Source organism: Argopecten irradians, chromosome 9 (assembly GCF_041381155.1).
Source record: "Argopecten irradians isolate NY chromosome 9, Ai_NY, whole genome shotgun sequence".
NCBI classification, from domain to species: domain Eukaryota; kingdom Metazoa; phylum Mollusca; class Bivalvia; order Pectinida; family Pectinidae; genus Argopecten; species Argopecten irradians.
The window spans coordinates 42,978,122-43,000,322 of NC_091142.1; the positions used below are offsets into that span (position 1 = coordinate 42,978,122).

Here is a 22,201-nt window from a genome sequence, read left to right on the forward strand (position 1 = left end):
GAGAACATGAAGTCATCGTTACCTGTTTGTTACCAGAGAACATGAAGTCATCGTTACCTGTTTGTTACCAGAGAACATGAAGTCATCGTTACCTGTTTGTTACCAGAGAACATGAAGTCATCGTTACCTGTTTGTTACCAGAGAACATGAAGCTCATCGTTACCTGTTTGTTACCATGAGAACATGAAGTCATGTTACCTGTTTGTTACCAGAGAACATGAAGTCATCGTTACCTGTTTGTTACCAGAGAACATGAAGTCATCGTTACCTGTTTGTTACCAGAGAACATGAAGTCATCGTTACCTGTTTGTTACCAGAGAACATGAAGCCATCGTTACCTGTTTGTTACCAGAGAACATGAAGTCATCGTTACCTGTTTGTTACCAGAGAACATGAAGCTATCGTTACCTGTTTGTTACCAGAGAACATGAAGTCATCGTTACCTGTTTGTTACCAGAGAACATGAAGTCATCGTTACCTGTTTGTTACCAGAGAACATGAAGTCATCGTTACCTGTTTGTTACCAGAGAACATGAAGTCATCGTTACCTGTTTGTTACCAGAGAACATGAAGCCATCGTTACCTGATTGTTACCTGAGAACATGAAGTCATCGTTACCTGTTTGTTACCAGAGAACATGAAGTCATCGTTACCTGTTTGTTACCAGAGAACATGAAGCTATCGTTACCTGTTTGTTACCAGAGAACATGAAGTCATCGTTACCTGTTTGTTACCAGAGAACATGAAGTCATCGTTACCTGTTTGTTACCAGAGAACATGAAGCTATCGTTACCTGTTTGTTACCAGATAACATGAAGTCATCGTTACCTGTTTGTTACCAGAGAACATGAAGCTATCGTTACCTGTTTGTTACCTGAGAACATGAAGCTATCGTTACCTGTTTGTTACCAGATAACATGAAGCTATCGTTACCTGTTTGTTACCAGAGAACATGAAGTCATCGTTACCTGTTTGTTACCAGAGAACATGAAGCTATCGTTACCTGTTTGTTACCTGAGAACATGAAGCTATCGTTACCTGTTTGTTACCAGAGAACATGAAGTCATCGTTACCTGTTTGTTACCAGAGAACATGAAGTCATCGTTACCTGTTTGTTACCAGAGAACATGAAGTCATCGTTACCTGTTTGTTACCAGAGAACATGAAGTCATCGTTACCTGTTTGTTACCAGAGAACATGAAGTCATCGTTACCTGTTTGTTACCAGAGAACATGAAGTCATCGTTACCTGTTTGTTACCAGAGAACATGAAGTATCGTTACCTGTTTGTTACAGAGAACATGAAGCTATCGTTACCTGTTTGTTACCAGAGAACATGAAGTCATCGTTACCTGTTTGTTACCAGATAACATGAAGCTATCGTTACCTGTTTGTTACCAGATAACATGAAGCTATCGTTACCTGTTTGTTACCAGAAACATGAAGCTATCGTTACCTGTTTGTTACCTGAGAACATGAAGTCATCGTTACCTGTTTGTTACCAGGAACAGATAACATGAAGCTATCGTTACCTGTTTGTTACCTGAGAACATGAAGTCATCGTTACCTGTTTGTTACCAGAGAACATGAAGTCATCGTTACCTGTTTGTTACCAGAGAACATGAAGTCATCGTTACCTGCTTGTTACCAGAGAACATGAAGCTATCGTTACCTGTTTGTTACCAGAGAACATGAAGCTATCATTAGCCTCCATGGTAACCTCCATCTCCTGTGGATACGGCGTGCGGTTGTTAATGATGTAAGAGAGTGGGAGTAGGTTCTTTACACTTCCGTACGCTGGGAGACGCAAATCCATGGAGATCGGAATGTGTTCCGTGGTTACAATGGGTAAGGGGAAAGATGTAGTAACAAAGGGTAAATCTTTACTCTCCTCTGTATGTCTGAAATAAAATGTTCTAAATTCAACAAACACCCCAGGTGCAGTTATAATTGGTTAGTGAAAAGATGTGGATTACTTAATTAGGAGAGATCATATAATCTCTTCACTATATCTAAAAGACATTGAACAAATTAACAAAGTTATAATTATTGATATGAAGTACTACGGAAGTAAAGTAGAATATTTTGGATATGGTTCTTATAGCATTCATTGATATCATTATCTCAAGGTTTTCTATATTGAATCTCCCCTCTCTGACTAATAAATGAATTATATTTTCTAAATTTATGTCAAAACCAAACCTGTCCAGTTCTTATAGGTTATATGTTACTGGTCTACCACCTATCTGACTGCCCCTATTACTGGGTTGCCATGAGGATACAATCTGATACAGGGACAAGACTGATGCAGAAAATCATAATAAAAGAAAATGTCCTCAGCAATTGGGAAATAAAAGATTGCTTAACCCCAAATAGTTTGATCCTTGATTATATACAACACTTAACCTTAACCACAAATAGTTTGATCCTTGATTGTATACAACACACTTTGCTCTATGAGAACTATTTATGATATCAAAGAGGAATCCTCGGTAGGAACGATGTGTACCTTCTCCAGTATACTGTGTACGTTCCCAGGGAAATAGACGGCTGGAGACAGTGGACTGTCTGCAGACAAATACACTCAGCGGCACACTCGGACTTCTTCAGACACACTAAAACACAGATTGTAATTGATCATACACTTTTAATTGGTTAATTGTTCTTTGTTATCAAATGTATAAATACTATTAGACACAGCATATATAATATTAAAAGTAGAACCTGTTTAGAGAACACCTGCTTATACAACTATTAATTAGGACCACTTTCTGAGGGTCTCAAAATTTAATACAATTTGATCTCAGTATAAAGAGCACTTTGCTATTAGGTACCTCTTTGCCCTTGTCCATGGGTGGTCTTTATAGACAAAGTTTTACTAAAATGTTTATTATGAAATTTTGCGAATATGGATAAATTTAGTTAAATTAAACCTCCACATATATTATTAACTACACTCAGGTAAGTGACACCTACCTCCTTGTAGTTGTGATGGAGCATCCTCATCAGCACTGTGTACAAAGGGAGACTGGAGAAGTGAAGAGACCAGAATTAGTGTAAATTTCTACATAATTATGTGTACAGTGAGAGACTGGAGAAGTGAAGACACCAGAATTATAGTGTCAATTTCTACATAATTATGTGTACAGTGGGAGACTGGAGAAGTGAAGAGACCAGAATTAGTGTAAATTTCTACATAATCATGTGTACAGTGAAGAGATCAGAATTAGTGTAAATTTCTACCCTACAATTATGTATACAGTGGGAGACTGGAGAAGTGAAGAGATCAGAATTAGTGTAAATTTCTACATAATTATGTGTACAGTGAGAGACTGGAGAAGTGAAGAGACCAGAATTAGTGTAAATTTCTACATAATTATGTATACAGTGGGAGACTGGAGAAGTGAAGAGACCAGAATATAGTGTAAATTTCTACATAATTATGTGTACAGTGGGAGACTGGAGAAGTGAAGAGACCAGAATTAGTGTAAATTTCTACATAATTATGTGTACAGTGAGAGACTGGAGAAGTGAAGAGACCAGAATTAGTGTAAATTTCTACATAATTATGTATACAGTGGGAGACTGGAGAAGTGAAGAGACCAGAATTAGTGTAAATTTCTACATAATTATGTATACAGTGGGAGACTGGAGAAGTGAAGAGACCAGAATTAGTGTAAATTTCTAACATAATTATGTGTACAGTGGGAGACTGGAGAAGTGAAGACACCAGAATTAGTGTAAATTTCTACACTTATTATGATACAGTGTATACAAAGGGAGGACTGGAGAGAGTGAAAGAGACCAGAATTAGTGTAAAATTTCTATACATAATTATGTATACAGTGGGAGACTGGAGAAGTGAAGAGACCAGAATTAGTGTAAATTTCTACATAATTATGTGTACAGTGGGAGACTGGAGAAGTGAAGAGACCAGAATTAGTGTAAATTTCTACATAATTATGTGTACAGTGGGAGACTGGAGAAGTGAAGAGACCAGAATTAGTGTAAATTTCTACATAATTATGTATACAGTGGGAGACTGGAGAAGTGAAGAGACCAGAATTAGTGTAAATTTCTACATAATTATGTATTACAGTGGGAGACTGGAGAAGTGAAGAGATCAGAATTAGTGTAAATTTCTACATAATTATGTGTACAGTGGGAGACTGGAGAAGTGAAGAGACCAGAATTAGTGTAAATTTCTACATATAATTATGTGTACAGTGAGAGACTGGAGAAGTGAAAGAGATCAGAATTAGTGTAAATTTCTACATAATTATGTATACAGTGGGAGACTGGAGAAGTGAAGAGACCAGAATTAGTGTAAAATTTCTACATAATTATGTGTACAGTGAGAGACTGGAGAAGTGAAGAGACCAGAATTAGTGTAATTTCTACATAATTATGTATACAGTGGGAGACTGGAGAAGTGAAGAGATCAGAATTAGTGTAAATTTCTACATAATTATGTGTACAGTGGGAGACTGGAGAAGCTGAAGAGATCAGACATAAATTAGTGTAAATTTCTACATAATTATGTGTACTTGACTGGAGACTGGAGAAGTGAAGAGACCAGAATTAGTGTAAATTTCTACATAATTTATGTGATACATTGGGAGACTTGAGAAGTGAAGAGAGTTCACGTACCATTGTAAACTGACTTGACTGTAGTTCTATGATAAATTTCTACATAATTATGTGTACTACTGGAGTGAGAGACTTACCATTTGTAACTGACTTTGACTAGTAGTTCTATGATACGTACCATTTGTAACTGACTTGACTGTAAGTTTCTATGATACGTACATTTGTAACTGACTTGACTGTAGTTCTATGATACTTACCATTTGTAACTGACTTGACTGTAGTTCTATGATACGTACCATTTGTAACTGACTTGACTGTAGTTCTATGATACGTACCATTTGTAACTGACTTGACTGTAGTTCTATGATACGTACCATTTGTAAACTGACTTGACTGTAGTTCTATGATACGTACCATTTGTAACTGACTTGACTGTAGTTCTATGATACATACCATTTGTAACTGACTTGACTGTAGTTCTATGATACGTACCATTTGTAACTGACTTTGTAGACTATGATACGTACATTTGTACTGACTTGACTAGTTCTATGATACGTACCATTTGTAACTGACTTGACTGTAGTTCTATGATACGTACCATTTGTAAACTGACTCTGACTGTAGTTCTATGATACGTACCATTTGTAACTGACTTGACTGTAGTTCTATGATACGTACCATTTGTAACTGACTTGACTGTAGTTCTATGATACGTACCATTTGTAACTGACTTGACTGTAGTTCTATGATACGTACCATTTGTAACTGACTTGACTGTAGTTCTATGATACGTACCATTTGTAACTGACTTGACTGTAGTTCTATGATACGTACCATTTGTAACTGACTTGACTGTAGTTCTATGATACGTACCATTTGCTTAACTGACCTTGACTGTAGTATTTTCTATGACTGTACTATGATACTACCATTTGTAACTGACTTGACTGTAGTTCTATGATACGTACCATTTGTAACTGACTTGACTGTAGTTCTATGATACGTACCATTTGTAACTGACTTGACTGTAGTTCTATGATACGTACCATTTGTAACTGACTTGACTAGTTCTATGATACGTACCATTTGTAACTGACTTGACTGTAGTTCTATGATACGTACCATTTGTAAACTGACTGACTGTAGTTCTATGATAGCGTACCATTTGTAACTGACTTGACTGTAGTTCTATGATACGTACCATTTGTAACTGACTTGACTGTAGTTCTATGATACGTACCATTTGTAACTGACTTGACTGTAGTTCTATGATACGTACCATTTGTAACTGACTTGACTGTAGTTCTATGATACGTACCATTTGTAACTGACTTGACTGTAGTTCTATGATACGTACCATTTGTAACTGACTTGACTGTAGTTCTATGATACTGTACCATTGTGTAACTGACTTGACTGTAGTTCTATGATACGTACCATTTGTAACTGACACTTGACTGTAGTTCTATGATACGTACCATTTGTAACTGACTTGACTGTAGTTCTATGATACGTACCATTTGTAACTGACTTGACTGTAGTTCTATGATACGTACCATTTGTAACTGACTTGACTGTAGTTCTATGATACGTACCATTTGTAACTGACTTGACTGTAGTTCTATGATACGTACCATTTGTAACTGACTTGACTGTAGTTCTATGATACGTACCATTTGTAACTGACTTGACTGTAGTTCTATGATACGTACCATTTGTACTGACTTGACTGTAGTTCTATGATACGTACCATTTGTAACTGACTTGACTGTAGTTCTATGATACGTACCATTTGTAACTGACTTGACTGTAGTTCTATGATACGTACCATTTGTAACTGACTTGACTGTAGTTCTATGATACATACCATTTGTAACTGACTTGACTGTAGTTCTATGATACGTACCATTTGTAACTGACTTGACTGTAGTTCTATGATACGTACCATTTGTAACTGACTTGACTGTAGGTTCTATGATACGTACCATTTGTAACTGACTTGACTGTAGTTCTATGATACGTACCATTTGTAACTGACTTGACTGTAGTTCTATGATACGTACCATTTGTAACTGACTTGACTGTAGTTCTATGATACGTACCATTTGTAACTGACTTGACTGTAGTTCTATGATACGTACCATTTGTAACTGACTTGACTGTAGTTCTATGATACGTACCATTTGTAACTGACCTGACTGTAGTTCTATGATACGTACCATTTGTAACTGACTTGACTGTAGTTCTATGATACGTACCATTTGTAACTGACTTGACTGTAGTTCTATGATACGTACCATTTGTAACTGACTTGACTGTAGTTCTATGATACGTACCATTTGTAACTGACTTGACTGTAGTTCTATGATACGTACCATTTGTAACTGACTTGACTGTAGTTCTATGATACATACCATTTGTAGCTGACTTGACTGTAGTTCTATGATACGTACCATTTGTAACTGACTTGACTGTAGTTCTATGATACGTACCATTTGTAACTGACTTGACTGTAGTTCTATGATACGTACCATTTGTAACTGACTTGACTGTAGTTCTATGATACGTACCATTTGTAACTGACTTGACTGTAGTTCTATGATACGTACCATTTGTAACTGACTTGACTGTAGTTCTATGATACGTACCATTTGTAACTGACTTGACTGTAGTTCTATGATACGTACCATTTGTAACTGACTTGACTGTAGTTCTATGATACGTACCATTTGTAACTGACTTGACTGTAGTTCTATGATACGTACCATTTGTAACTGACTTGACTGTAGTTCTATGATACATACCATTTGTAACTGACTTGACTGTAGTTCTATGATACGTACCATTTGTAACTGACTTGACTGTAGTTCTATGATACGTACCATTTGTAACTGACTTGACTGTTAGTTCTATGATACGTACCATTTGTAACTGACTTGACTGTAGTTCTATGATACGTACCATTTGTAACTGACTTGACTGTAGTTCTATGATACGTACCATTTGTAACTGACTTGACTGTAGTTCTATGATACGTACCATTTGTAACTGACTTGACTGTAGTTCTATGATACGTACCATTTGTAACTGACTTGACTGTAGTTCTATGATACGTACCATTTGTAACTGACTTGACTGTAGTTCTATGATACGTACCATTTGTAACTGACTTGACTGTAGTTCTATGATACGTACCATTTGTAACTGACTTGACTGTAGTTCTATGATACGTACCATTTGTAACTGACTTGACTGTTGTTCTATGATACGGACCTGACTGTAGTTCTATGACGGACCTGACTGTAGTTCTATGATACATACCATTTGTAACTGACTTGACTGTAGTTCTATGATACGTACCATTTGTAACTGACTTGACTGTAGTTCTATGATACGTACCATTTGTAACTGACTTGACTGTAGTTCTATGATACGTACCATTTGTAACTGACTTGACTGTAGTTCTATGATACTCCATTTTACGATACGTACATACCATTTGTAACTGACTTGACTGTAGTTCTATGATACGTACCATTTGTAACTGACTTGACTGTAGTTCTATGATTACCATTTGTACGTAGTTCTATGATACTACCATTTGTAACTGACTTGACTGTAGTTCTATGATACGTACCATTTGTAACTGACTTGACTGTAGTTCTATGATACGTACCATTTGTAACTGACTTGACTGTATAGTTCTATGATACGTACCATTTGTAACTGACTTGACTGTAGTTCTATGATACGTACCATTTGTAACTGACTTGACTGTAGTTCTATGATACGTACCATTTGTAACTGACTTGACTGTAGTTCTATGATTCATTTGTAACTGATACTATGATACGTACCATTTGTAACTGACTTGACTGTAGTTCTATGATACGTACCATTTGTAACTGACTTGACTGTAGTTCTATGATACATACCATTTGTAACTGACTTGACTGTAGTTCTATGATACGTACCATTTGTAACTGACTTGACTGTAGTTCTATGATACATACCATTTGTAACTGACTTGACTGTAGTTCTATGATACGTACCATTTGTAACTGACTTGACTGTAGTTCTATGATACGTACCATTTGTAACTGACTTGACTGTAGTTCTATGATACGTACCATTTGTAACTGACTTGACTGTAGTTCTATGATACGTACCATTTGTAACTGACTTGATTTCTTTACGTACATTGTAACTGACTGTAGTTCTATGATACGTACCATTTGTAACTGACCTGACTGTAGTTCTATGATACGTACCATTTGTAACTGACTTGACTGTAGTTCTATGATACGTACCATTTGTAACTGACTTGACTGTAGTTCTATGATACATACCATTTGTAACTGACCTGACTGTAGTTCTATGATACGTACCATTTGTAACTGACTTGACTGTAGTTCTATGATACGTACCATTTGTAACTGACTTGACTGTAGTTCTATGATACGTACCATTTGTAACTGACTTGACTGTAGTTCTATGATACATACCATTTGTAACTGACCTGACTGTAGTTCTGTTCTATGATACGGACCTGACTGTAGTTCTATGATACGTACCATTTGTAACTGACCTGACTGTAGTTCTATGATATGTACCATTTGTAACAGACTTGACTGTAGTTCTATGATACGTACCATTTGTAACTGACTTGACTGTAGTTCTACTGGCCATGGTGAAGTACATTTGAGTTCAGGCAGCAGAAGGAAAGGTTCCTCAATCTGAATAGCTTCTACCTGTTCAAACTAAAAAGAACCAACAAGTATCTGTAATTCTCATAGAAGACATTTAAAGAGCATGCTTTATTGATAAAAACTAAGAATCTTTGTAAATTTACTTTTATGAAAGGGAAGCTGATGCTCCAGTAAATTATAATCTTTTAAAATGTTAATGAAAACTAAACAAACTAATGTTAATATTTATGTTATTTTACTGAAGTTGAATTGAATAGAACAATTTGTCTATGGAAAGGTTATAATGTTGCAGAAAACTACAGAACAAAAGAAATAAAAGTCCTATTTTAACACAATATTTTGTTTTTTAGTCATACTGGAAGCTAACTATAATGTCAGGTTCGATTTTATATCTTTACAAGTCCTACCTTTAATGAGTTAAGTTTTACGGACACCTCGAAAGGTGTGACTGTTGTCAAGGTGATTGTCTCCTCCTGTTCACAGGTACACGTGATAACATGCTGGTTCTTAGTCACGGCTACAGTATACACCACCTGTAAACAAGTTAATGTTACCATTATCACTGTAAACAAGAACCACAAACTTTTACAGCCACCAGATACGTACATATCAATATCATCCCAGCAAGTTCTAGTTTTATTTCATGAGAGAAGTCAAACTATGACTGGCAACAGAATCAGTTTTCTGATATATCATCGTGAGTAAGAGCATTGATAAGACTATAATTAATTCAAACCATTAAAAAATGAATACCTTTACAAATAGGACCTTCACCCCAGTCTGCATGTTCTTGACAAATAGACGCCGAGAGAGCTGTAATAAATAAAATCATAAAATACATGCATGTTTCAAAACTGAGTTTATTTACTGTATTTGCCGTAATTATCACTCCTCACCTGGAGCAGGAGTTAAAGGTAAAATACATTAATTATCTGTACAATTTATACAAAATTATGGCTTTCTATGATATTGTTGCTTTGTAATTGACAAAAAAAAGTACCCGATTTTTTCCAATGAATACCTAACGAGTTTACTCTAATTGCTAATACTACATCTTTCAGCAGTTCATTCCAAATAGTTACAGTTCTGATCAGGAAATAGTTCTTTCTGAGTGACAGAGCTATGTGACACTTATAACATTGGCATTGTCTCCCATATCACATGAAGTTAAATTGGAAGTCTTTCACATGTGAATCACTGAGTAATAATGTGCTGTGACAGAATAATGTGCCATGAGTAAAGAAAGAGATAAAATAGTTGATTTTTTCTAGACGTTTTTTTTTTGTCCAGAACTTACATTTAGTTTTCCTAATAAGCGCCCTCCTTTGCTATGATTTTTAGGCATCCTGGGCGCCAATTATGTCTAATACTGTGTTTTAAATCATCCACACAACCATTCTTATCGTGTACAAATAAAACAAGTCTTTGATAAAAAAAATAGCACTATCACTGTAATAACAATAACATACCTGTTTGCTTTTCTCAAGTTTATCGAGAGCGACATCATTTTTGCGATACTCAACCACACTGTCAAATTCCGGAGTCTCCAAACACACGTGAGCTGTCATAGGAAACAGACATTAGAGAGACTTTCATGGTGGCGATATAAAGAGTGAACAATATATCCAGTCTACACTATGTTATAGGGCTGGGCTGATAAAATCAGATTGTTTTCATGTATTGTACATGTATTCCTAATGTCTGGTGAATGTAATGATTGATTCATAGAATGAAGAATACCAAATAAAATATCAAAAGCATTTTTTCATTTAATTATTAAAATTCTCACCTACAAGTCTAGAAACAGTAAAGAATAACAATAAATAATGACATACACGACTGCTCTGAATCCCTGGCTGTCTCGTCTCCTTGGATACCAAACGACAATCTGTCAATGATTAAATTGTATGAATTGTTACTGACAATCTGTCAATGATAAAACTGTATAAATTGTTACTGACAATCTGTCAATGATAAAACTGTATGAATTGTTACTGACAATGATAAAACTGTATGAATTGTTACTGACAATGATAAAACTGTATGAATTGTTACTGACAAACTGACAATGATAAAACTGTATGAATTGTTACTGACAATGATAAAACTGTATGAATTGTTACTGACAATGATAAAACTGTATGAATTGTTACTGACAATGATAAAACTGTATGAATTGTTACTGACAATGATAAAACTGTATGAATTGTTACTGACAATGATAAAATTGTATAAATTGTTACTGACAATCTGTCAATGATAAAATTGTATGAATTGTTACTGACAATCTGTCAATGATAAAATTGTATAAATTGTTACTGACAATCTGTCAATGATAAAATTGTATAAATTGTTACTGACAATCTGTCAATGATAAAATTGTATGAATTGTTACTGACAATCTGTCAATGATAAAATTGTATAAATTGTTACTGACAATCTGTCAATGATAAAATTGTATAAATTGTTACTGACAATCTGTCAATGATAAAACTGTATGAATTGTTACTGACAAACTGTCAATGATAAAATTGTATAAATTGTTACTGACTATCTGTCAATGAGCTGTATACCATGTTTCTATATAACATCAAATTCAGCACTAGGCTCAGTGTAACAAGAAAAATACAATAAATCAACATTAGCTTCTGAATCTGCTGTAACTGTTGAAGAAAAATTACCTACCTTATTAAATCTTCTTTTTTTTTAATATAAAGGTGAAAGTTATGGATTTTATAGGTAATCATTTTTAAAATATCAAATAAATCATCAATACTGGAGTCCATAATGGGCAGTAAATTGATATACATGTAATACCATTTGTAGAAATATATTGTAATACTTTTAGAGGAGAGTTATCTCCCTTGGCATATAGATGAGAAGTTAATCATAATACATGTTCAGGTACTCATAACTTCATAGTTTCATTCTCTTTACAATACATAACGAGTGCCTATATAATATAGTTACCTGATGTCCTCTATGTCCATGTCCTCTTTGTTAGTCATCTCCAGCCTCAGTAGGTAGAACTCGTTCAGTAGACAAGGTGGCTCATGTTGGATCACAACGTCTAGTTTGGCCTTGCGGGGAACAATTCTAAAACAGTCAAGGTTATAGTCATTTGAGCCAACCTCCAGTCCATTACTTCAGCATGCCAACTGTTAGATAGCTGAGTCTTTAGAAATTAGGCCCAATAAGCATGAATAAAGTTATCATTCAACTGCCTAATTCATTATATACAGGTACTTGCCCACAATAAAATATAAGGATACCTGATTGTCAAAACAATTGGAAAATTCGATATTGATTCATAACAAGCAAATATGGAGAAATGATCATGTGGTTTCAATATTTTTTACTGCTTAGATAACCTTGGTGATTTGGTATGTATGAACCGTGAGGTAACCTTGGTGATTTGGTATGTATGAACCGTGAGGTAACCTTGGTGATTTGGTATGTATGAACCGTGAGGTAACCTTGGTGATTTGGTATGTATGAACCATGAGGTAACCTTGGTGATTTGGTATGTATGAACCATGAGGTAACCTTGGTGATTTGGTATGTATGAACCATGAGGTAACCTTGGTGATTTGGTATGTATGAACTGTGAGGTAACCTTGGTGATTTGGTATGTATGAACTATGAGGTAACCTTGGTGATTTGGTATGTATGAACTGTGAGGTAACCTCGGTGATTTGGTATGTATGAACTATGAGGTAACCTTGGTGATTTGGTATGTATGAACTATGAGGTAACCTTGGTGATTTGGTATGTTTGTACCATGAGGTAACCTTGGTGATTTGGTATGTATGAACTGTGAGGTAACCTCGGTGATTTGGTATGTATGAACTATGAGGTAACCTTGGTGATTTGGTATGTATGAACCATGAGGTAACCTTGGTGATTTGGTATGTATGAACTGTGAGGTAACCTCGGTGATTTGGTATGTATGAACTATGAGGTAACCTTGGTGATTTGGTATGTATGAACTATGAGGTAACCTTGGTGATTTGGTATGTTTGTACCATGAGGTAACCTTGGTGATTTGGTATGTATGAACTATGAGGTAACCTTGGTGATTTGGTATGTATGAACCGTGAGGTAACCTTGGTGATTTGGTATGTATGAACTATGAGGTAACCTTGGTGATTTGGTATGTATGAACCATGAGGTAACCTTGGTGATTTGGTATGTATGAACTGTGAGGTAACCTTGGTGATTTGGTATGTATGAACTATGAGGTAACCTTGGTGATTTGGTATGTATGAACCATGAGGTAACCTTGGTGATTTGGTATGTATGAACCTTGAGGTAACCTTGGTGATTTGGTATGTATGTACTTTGAGGTAACCTTGGTGATTTGGTATGTATGAACTGTGAGGTAACTTTGGTGATTTGGTATGTGTGAACCATGAGGTAACCTTGGTGATTTGGTATGTATGAACCATGAGGTAACCTTGGTGATTTGGTATGTATGAACCGTGAGGTAACCTTGGTGATTTGGTATGTAAGAACTATGAGGTAAACTTGGTGATTTGGTATGTATGAACCGTGAGGTAACCTTGGTGATTTGGTATGTAAGAACTATGAGGTAACCTTGGTGATTTGGTATGTATGAACCGTGAGATAACCTTGGTGATTTGGTATGAATTATGATGAACTAACCTGGTACTATTTGGTATGAGTTATGATGAACTAACCTGGTCCCATTTGGTATGAATTTTGATGAACTAACCTGGTACTATTGGTCTGAATTATGATGAACTAACCTGGTACTATTGGTCTGAATTATGATGAACTAACCTGGTACTATTGGTATGAATTATGATGAAATAACCTGGTACTATTGGTGTGAATTATGATGAACTAACCCGGTACTATTTGTTATGAATTATGATGAACTAACCTTGTACTATTTGGTATGAATTATGATGAACTAACCTGGTACTATTGGTGTGAATTATAATGAACTAACCTGGTACTATTGGTATGAATTATGATGAACTAACCTGGTACTATTTGGTATGAATTATGATGAACTAACCTGGTACTATTGGTATGAATTATGATGAACTAACCTGGTACTATTGGTCTGAATTATGATGAACTAACCTGGTACTATTTGGTATGAATTATGATGAACTAACCTGGTACTATTGGTATGAGTTATGATGAACTAACCTGGTACTATTGGTATGAATTATGATGAACTAAACTGGTACTATTGGTATGAATTATGATGAACTAACCTGGTACTATTGGTATGAATTATGATGAACTAACCAGGTACTATTGGTATGAATTATGATGAAATAACCTGGTACTATTGGTATGAATTATGATGAACTAACCTGGTACCATTTGGTATGAATTATGATGAAATAACCTGGTAATATTGGTATGAATTATAATGAACTAACCTGGTACTATTAGTATGAATTATGATGAACTAACCTGGTACTACCCTGTACATCCACAGCATTCCAGTCGATAGGACTTCCCGGCTCGGCTGGTTTCCGTGGTAACAGTGACTGAGCTGTTTGTACAGGAGATACGGCTGGTCCTCCTGCTCCCATCCATTGTAACATGGCACATCGTCCCGACTCTGATCCTAGCTCCAGGACCAAGGAAGAAATCTACTCAAAAACAGCACTTACATTATTCTTACTGGAGTTATATAATGATTGTGAAAACAAATTAAATGAAAATCAATTACAGCACTAAGATACAGCAATTTAATTTCACTTAAGATTGCTAGAAAATCACCATTTATTGGGTAAAGAATGGATCCAGAATAACAAGAATAAGGCACCTCATTATCCTACACAATTTGTACAAAAACATGGTCACTGAAATTTCCTAAATAAACTGATCATGAGCTAACAAATTCAGGATGAAGCTAACAAATTCAGGATGTAGCTAACCAATTCAGGGTGTAGCTAACAAATAAAGGGAGTAGCTAACAAATTCAGGATGTAGCTAACAAATTCCGGGTGTAGCTAACAAATTCAGGGTGTAGCTAACAAATTCCGGGTGTAGCTAACAAATTCAGGGTGTAGCTAACAAATTCAGGGTGTAGCTAACAAATTCAGGATGTAGCTAACAAATTCAGGGTGTAGCTAACAAATTCAGGGTGTAGATAACAGCTAACACTTAGCCTTTACCTCGAGCAATGTGTCAACATCGTCCTTGACAGGGAGGAAGTTGAAGGTGTAAAGCCTCGTTTGGCCTGGTATGAGGTAGAGATCCCCGCCCCTGGGGTCACTGTCCGACCCCGTGGATACATCATGGTTGTCTATTACCTGACAGTACTGGTTATAAGGCTAGAAAGTCAAAGACAATATTAATAGAAAAACATTTAAATACACAATTCATATAGAGCAATACACATAATACCATACCAAAGGTGAGCACAAAGGGGCAAACCAAGTCTTAGTTAGATCAATATATCTACCAGTAGGTATACCAACTATATATCACCCCAAATCATTGATGCATACAAACTGGCACAGACGACCATGATCACATCTTGTGGGTTAATTAATCCACTGTTGATTACTTAGTTTATAGTTTATTCTAGTTTTAACACTATACAGGGTGTCTTCATAATAACAGGTGTATATACAGCGTGTTATAACATATTAAACGTGAGGTTTAGTAAAGATTTTAGTGTCAATATTCAGGATACAGGTTTTGTATAAGTCTATCATCACTGTTGTTTAAGAAGCCTAAGAGATATTGACAACAGGTAACCGACATGTGATATTTACCTGCTGTCAGTGATAGATAATATCTACCTGTAATCTTATAACACCTGCAATGACTTATCAGTTTGTAATATGTACTTGGCAATGACCTCAAATAACACTTAATGAATAGCACAATGTATCTTCATTTCCTTTCACACTAAAATTCTCTTCTTTCTTATCATGACTAATCTTTCCAAACTCAAAGTACAGTCAAACAAGGAAATGAGGGAAAATGGTCTTTATAGCCAGGTGGTCTTTATACACAGGTTGATTTGTGTTAAATTTGGTCTTATTAAGCAGGTGGTCTTTATACAGAGGTGGTCAGTAAGGCAGGTTTCACTGTATATATATGTTAAAGTTTTTGAGTGAACCTAGGCTTACAAAACAATTTTAAATCTGTGTCTTGTTATCATTGTGATATATACATGATGTTATCACTAAACTTTTATCTAAATCCTAAAGTCACATGGTGTCAGCTCCATACACAGTCCTAAGTAACATCGGGACACAGCTGTATAGGTTAGAATCAATACTGAAATGGAATCGCTACACAAACCGATTCCTGTCAGGGTTAAAGGTCAAGTGACATGTGTACATCACCAGAGAAAGAAACTAAAGTTGTTTTGTGTGTCATGTGATGAGCTGATTTGCTCTAAATGTTGTTCTAGTGTACATGAAGGACATGACACCTGTGATCTGAGTGACGTCGTACAGGACAGGAAGACAAAGCTCCAGAACTTTGTGGGTGAGTTTGGGAAATATAAGAATGTCATCAGGAAGGAAAGGACAACTGCTGACAAAGAACAGGAAGACAACTCAGAAACATTTGTAAAACAGATGAAAAAAATGAAATACCAAGGGGAGAAACTAAAAGAAGCAACAGACAAATTGACAGAGAAATATAAAAGTCAGTACCAACAACTGTTAGAGGAAAATAAGGAGATGATGACAACTTACACCAAGGCATTACAAACTGGCAAAGTTAAAATCCTGTTATAAAGAATGTAAAATCCTTCTGCAGGAAGAAGGACAAGATATCCTGATATTTGACATGGAGAGGGAAGTTCAGACCAACATTAGAGAAATGCCTGTTAAGCCTACACTGAACACTGCATCAAGTTTCAAAGTGAATAAATATCCACAAGTGGAGGTGGAGAAACTGTTCGGGACGAGCAACACGACTGGAGATGTTCAACAAAGTAACGTACCCAATGATACGACAGATAGAAAGTCGTTTAGCTCAGATTCACCAACGTAAGGCATCAAACCTGATTCTTTTAAACTGTCAGAATCTGTAGAGGAACAGATGTCTAATCTGACTGATGAGTTTGTGTCTCCTCCATGTGAGGTAGTAGCAGAGATTCAATGTCTGTGTGAGATCAGCAGCCTTTGTCCTGTCCCCAGGGGCTGGGGCGAGTGGGTCCGTCACCCACAGGGTAGTAGTGAGCAGATACTTTCCTCTTGGGTTGGGGTCCAGCAGATCTCTGCCCCCGGGGCTGTCTGGGTGTCTGATGTACTCAGTAACACGGTCACCTTGTTAGACCAAACCGGCGTGATACAACACAGTATTGAGTACCCGTCGGGTGTGAGAGACATCAGTGTGTCTCCTGTTACTGACACAGTGTGGATGTGTTCTGACTTCAGTGTCTCACAATACACTAGATCCTGCATGGAGCCTGTGGTAAGATTCCACACCAAGAACAAACCGAACTGTCTCTGTGTCGCAAAGGATGGACATATCATCGTCGGAATGAAACAAAATGTCACAAAATTCACTTCAGATGGTGAAATCGTCCAAACAACTAACCTTTTCCAATCTGAGTCAGTTCACACTCCGTACAGAATCACTGAGTGTGGTATTACTGGGAATATTGCTGTGGTCGACTGGGATTTGTCAGAGGATGGCGGGGACGATAATGGCCATGTGCTGGTAATGGATAAAAACTTCACCAAAATAATCTTTTACAGCGGTGATAATGAAGAAGAATTAACGGCAACTCGTATATTCCCTTTCAGTCCCATCGCGGCCCAGTATGACAGTCAAGGCAACCTTGTGATTGGTGACTGTATGAACAGTCAGTTACACCTACTTAACAGTCGTGGCCGATTCCTGAAGATCATCCACACAGACAGTATGGAGATATGGGCACTAGGTATGGGACATGAGGATAGTGTATGGGTGGTATACAGACAGTTGACAGGTCGCAGTCAAGTTTTACGGTATATCTAATGAACCAATAGCTACTAAATATATAATAGCATATTTTAAATTCTTTTTCGTATTTATAAATTTGGTTCAGTTGAATGACTAATGTGTGTGCTTATCCAAGCATGACATTTACTGATATGTTGGTGAGGAACACTTACTTGATTGTTCAGGAATACAGACAGCTTACTGAACCTTACAGGGAAAGGACAGTTCACTCTGTAATAAAACAGAACCAGATTGATACAAGGCAAAATCAAATTGATATATGTACGTTTATACTTATGTGTGTCTCAGCATGTTTTCAGTATACCTTAATCTGAAATACTTCCAGTTAAACTTCATTCTGTATCAGTATGTAACAGGCAAACCTATAAATTCAATTCTTTCCTTGAATATACAGTGGGACTCGGTTAATATGAACTTGAAGGGACTGAGATAAAACTTTGAGTTATCCGAGTGTTCAAATTAAGCGAGTTCTCAATCGACAATCTCTATACTTGGAAACAGATCTTCTTTTTCCGTGTCGTAAAAGGATATGAGAAAGAAAGATATCAAAATCGTCGATGGTGGTTGCAAAATTATAACAATAAAACCGAAATAAATCCAAAATATTGATTCATGAACCGTAATCACAACAAATTTTTCACGCACATAAATAACAGACATTACTGACCTAATTGAGACACATGTGGTCATAGGAAATTATGTAGAACGTAATTCTGCACAACTTATGATCAAACGATGGTGGCTGGTGAACGGTGCAAAGTGTATTTTGTCGAGTAAAAAGTACAAAGCACTAACATTGTTCATAGTACCTAAATAATTGTAGCATCGCTCTATAAAAACAGTTTTCATGTACAACTCCAAGTTGTGATTGCATTTGGAAGACAGTGCCAGGTGGCTAGAGATAAGTTCCGCTCGAGTGATTATAACATGCATGTGACAGGCGGCCGAGAGCACCTGTTTTGTATCATGTCGCCATTTCAGTCGGGGTAATGTTTATGTAAGTAATTAACATTTACTGCAGCTTCACAATTGATTATCGCTGATAATTGTTGATAAATATAACTTAAGTTCATTACTAAACATGAAACAGTTTTTCCATGTTTTTGTAGTTGTAAGCGGCTTTTGAAATGCTGTTTTACGGCATTTGTATGAAAAAGAAATCGGCATTTTCGGCAATCTTGTTGTCCAAAAAATCTCCATGCGAGTTATACAAACTATTTATGTATGTTTTTTGTCATTCGGACTAAAAATTCACTTCGTATTATCCGAGTTTTTCGAGTTTTCCTAATTCAAATTTTCCAAATTTGTTAAACAAAGATAAAGAAGGAATTTGGCCAGGACAGCAAAGTACTTCGTGTTAAGCCAGGTTGTCGAATTATCCGAGTTTGTATCAAGCAAGTTCCACTGTATATATATATATATATATGGTATGTTCAACTCCACATAACTTCTGTCTGTGTCAGTATGTTTTCAGTATACCTACCTTATGTATACCTCCAGCTGAACTTCTGTGTCAGCAGCAACTGTTTCTGTACTGAAGCAGGCCTTACACTCAACTGTCATAAAACACAGCATTATTGATAGTTGTAATGAATCTTTATAAAGCCAATATATCTTCTATCCCAAAGATATCAGTTTACCAGAAAATCTAACCATTTCAAGGTACAATGTTTCGTGATATGTGTTTTGAGATTGACTTGTTTCAAAATGTTTTACAACTGAAGGTTTATCAATCAATGGAGTATAGTGTTCATTCTTTAGTTGAGTTTGTATCTTATATCACTTACCAAATGGTACAATATTCTGCATGTCTATACTGAACACAGAGGGCACAGTAGTCTCTGAGGAGCTGCTCATCCAAAGGCGCTTAGCATTGTCTACACATGTAGGGTCAAGGCCTGGCTCAGGCTCTGGGGCGTCATTCTATATACAACAGATTCAAGTTACAATATCTATACAGGTAGGGTCAAGGCCTGGCTCAGGCTCTGGGGTGTCATTCTATATACAACAGATTCAAGTTACAATATCTATACAGGTAGGGTCAAGGCCTGGCTCAGGCTCTGGGGCGTCATTCTATATACAACAGATTCAAGTTACAATATCTATACAGGTAGGGTCAAGGCCTGGCTCAGGCTCTGGGGTGTCATTCTATATACAACAGATTCAAGTTACAATATCTATACAGGTAGTGTCAAGGCCTGGCTCAGGCTCTGGGGTGTCATTCTATATACAACAGATTCAAGTTACAATATCTATACAAGTAGGGTCAAGGCCTGGCTCAGGCTCCGGGGCGTCATTCTATATACAACAGATTCAAGTTACAATATCTATACAGGTAGGGTCAAGGCCTGGCTCAGGCTCTGGGGTGTCATTCTATATACAACAGATTCAAGTATAACAAACTAAATTCATCCAAAAACATTGACAGCATTATCAATAGCTGATGATTAAGGCTTCTTTCATCCTCAGTACTCTAGGGGTTACTATCACTGAACTATGTCATAGTAATCAAAGCTCTGTGTGCAATCAGATGTAAGGTGTGACAAGGTACATTGGTCCTCTGATGTACATCAATAACAGTAAACTGAATTAGCTTTGAAGTTACATTGTAGCTTCGGTGTCGTTCCTTTGTAAGAAGGTCTGTGATTGGTCAGTTTACGACATAGCTCAGTCAAATATAACAGCGATCATTTTCAGCCTATCCCAAATAGGGAAAGACCATCTTCACTAGCCAAGGCTTCTGATTACTTAACGCTTCATGAAGTGTAACATAGCCTTGGCAAGCAAAAGTGGGGATAGGAATAGATCGAAACTGATGTCAATAATGATTAGTATTTTTTCTTATATGGTCAATTATTGAACAGAAGCATTAACACTCTTGACAAGTCAATGTCCTATTGTTAGCTTTGTAGTCACTTTTGCTGCATTTGTATCATGAACTTCCTAAATTTGTCACTGTTTTTATTAATTTAATTACATGTAAATAGATAATTAGCCCCCTTAGAGATGTACAGGCTGTACTTACAGATATAACTCGTATCAGATTCATCTGTATCCTCGTTTTTTCCTCGGGTGACCGCATGCTGTCTAATTGTGGGTCAAGGTCAACAAAAAATATCGTCCATGGCAACATTAGACTTGCTAAATATAAAATGTAAAATCTAAAACAAGGCCCTTGCTTTACAGTCTAACCTTGAGGAGTCACAGCGACCATGATGAACCTTTTTGATATAATTTAAACAGTACCAATGTTTGTTTTTTTTTACAAATTTCCGGCCTCTTTGCCATCTTCAGATACATAAAACAAAAACCAGTTATGTAAAATATATCTTCAACTTCTTGATATGATGCCGTATGATCGTTTGAAAATTTATCTGTGATATAGTTAAAATGAGTGCCATAATAACAAATCATGATTCGTATTTCACAAATAATAGATTTTTTATCACTGACTGGAACAAAACAGTAATAACTTCAAATTCAGCAAAGTGTTTGGCTATTTATATTTGATTCACCTTTAATTCTAGCATTATTCATAGATGGTAGGACTATTAGAACAGTTCTAGTTCAAATGAATATAGGACCACTAAAACCGTTCTAGTTCCAGTCAATGTAGGACCACTAGAACGGTTCTAGTTCAAGTCAATGTAGGACCACTAGAACAGTTCTAGTTCAAGTAAATATAGGACCACTAGAACGGTTCTAGTTCCAGTCAATGTAGGACCACTAGAACAGTTCTAGTTCCAGTCAATGTAGGATCACTAGAACAGTTCCAGTCAATGTAGGACCACTAGAACAGTTCTAGTTCCAGTCAATGTAGGACCACTAGAACGGCTCTAGTTCCAGTCAATGTAAGACCACTAGAACATTTCTAGTTCCAGTCAATGTAGGACCACTAGAACAGTTCTAGTTCCAGTCAATGTAGGATCACTAGAA

The 22,201-nt window shown here is 36.3% G+C and overlaps 1 protein-coding gene across 2 annotated transcripts in view; it reads right to left on the reverse strand.

The window, feature by feature from the left end:
* The window catches only part of LOC138332388 (trafficking protein particle complex subunit 11-like), a 49,511-nt gene that overhangs the window by 8,561 nt on the left and 18,749 nt on the right, over positions 1-22,201 (reverse strand). For both annotated transcript variants that reach the window (XM_069280466.1, XM_069280467.1), the window contains exons 15-29: positions 21,291-21,352; positions 20,053-20,188; positions 19,749-19,821; positions 18,418-18,475; positions 15,466-15,624; positions 14,756-14,937; positions 12,272-12,397; positions 11,137-11,189; positions 10,771-10,862; positions 10,055-10,114; positions 9,709-9,834; positions 9,245-9,352; positions 2,976-3,027; positions 2,509-2,614; positions 1,672-1,900 (exon numbers count right to left, since the gene is read on the reverse strand). In XM_069280466.1, the coding sequence (XP_069136567.1) occupies positions 1,672-1,900; positions 2,509-2,614; positions 2,976-3,027; positions 9,245-9,352; positions 9,709-9,834; positions 10,055-10,114; positions 10,771-10,862; positions 11,137-11,189; positions 12,272-12,397; positions 14,756-14,937; positions 15,466-15,624; positions 18,418-18,475; positions 19,749-19,821; positions 20,053-20,188; positions 21,291-21,352 (1,622 nt within the window). The remainder of the gene's footprint in view (positions 1-1,671; positions 1,901-2,508; positions 2,615-2,975; positions 3,028-9,244; positions 9,353-9,708; positions 9,835-10,054; positions 10,115-10,770; positions 10,863-11,136; positions 11,190-12,271; positions 12,398-14,755; positions 14,938-15,465; positions 15,625-18,417; positions 18,476-19,748; positions 19,822-20,052; positions 20,189-21,290; positions 21,353-22,201) is intronic.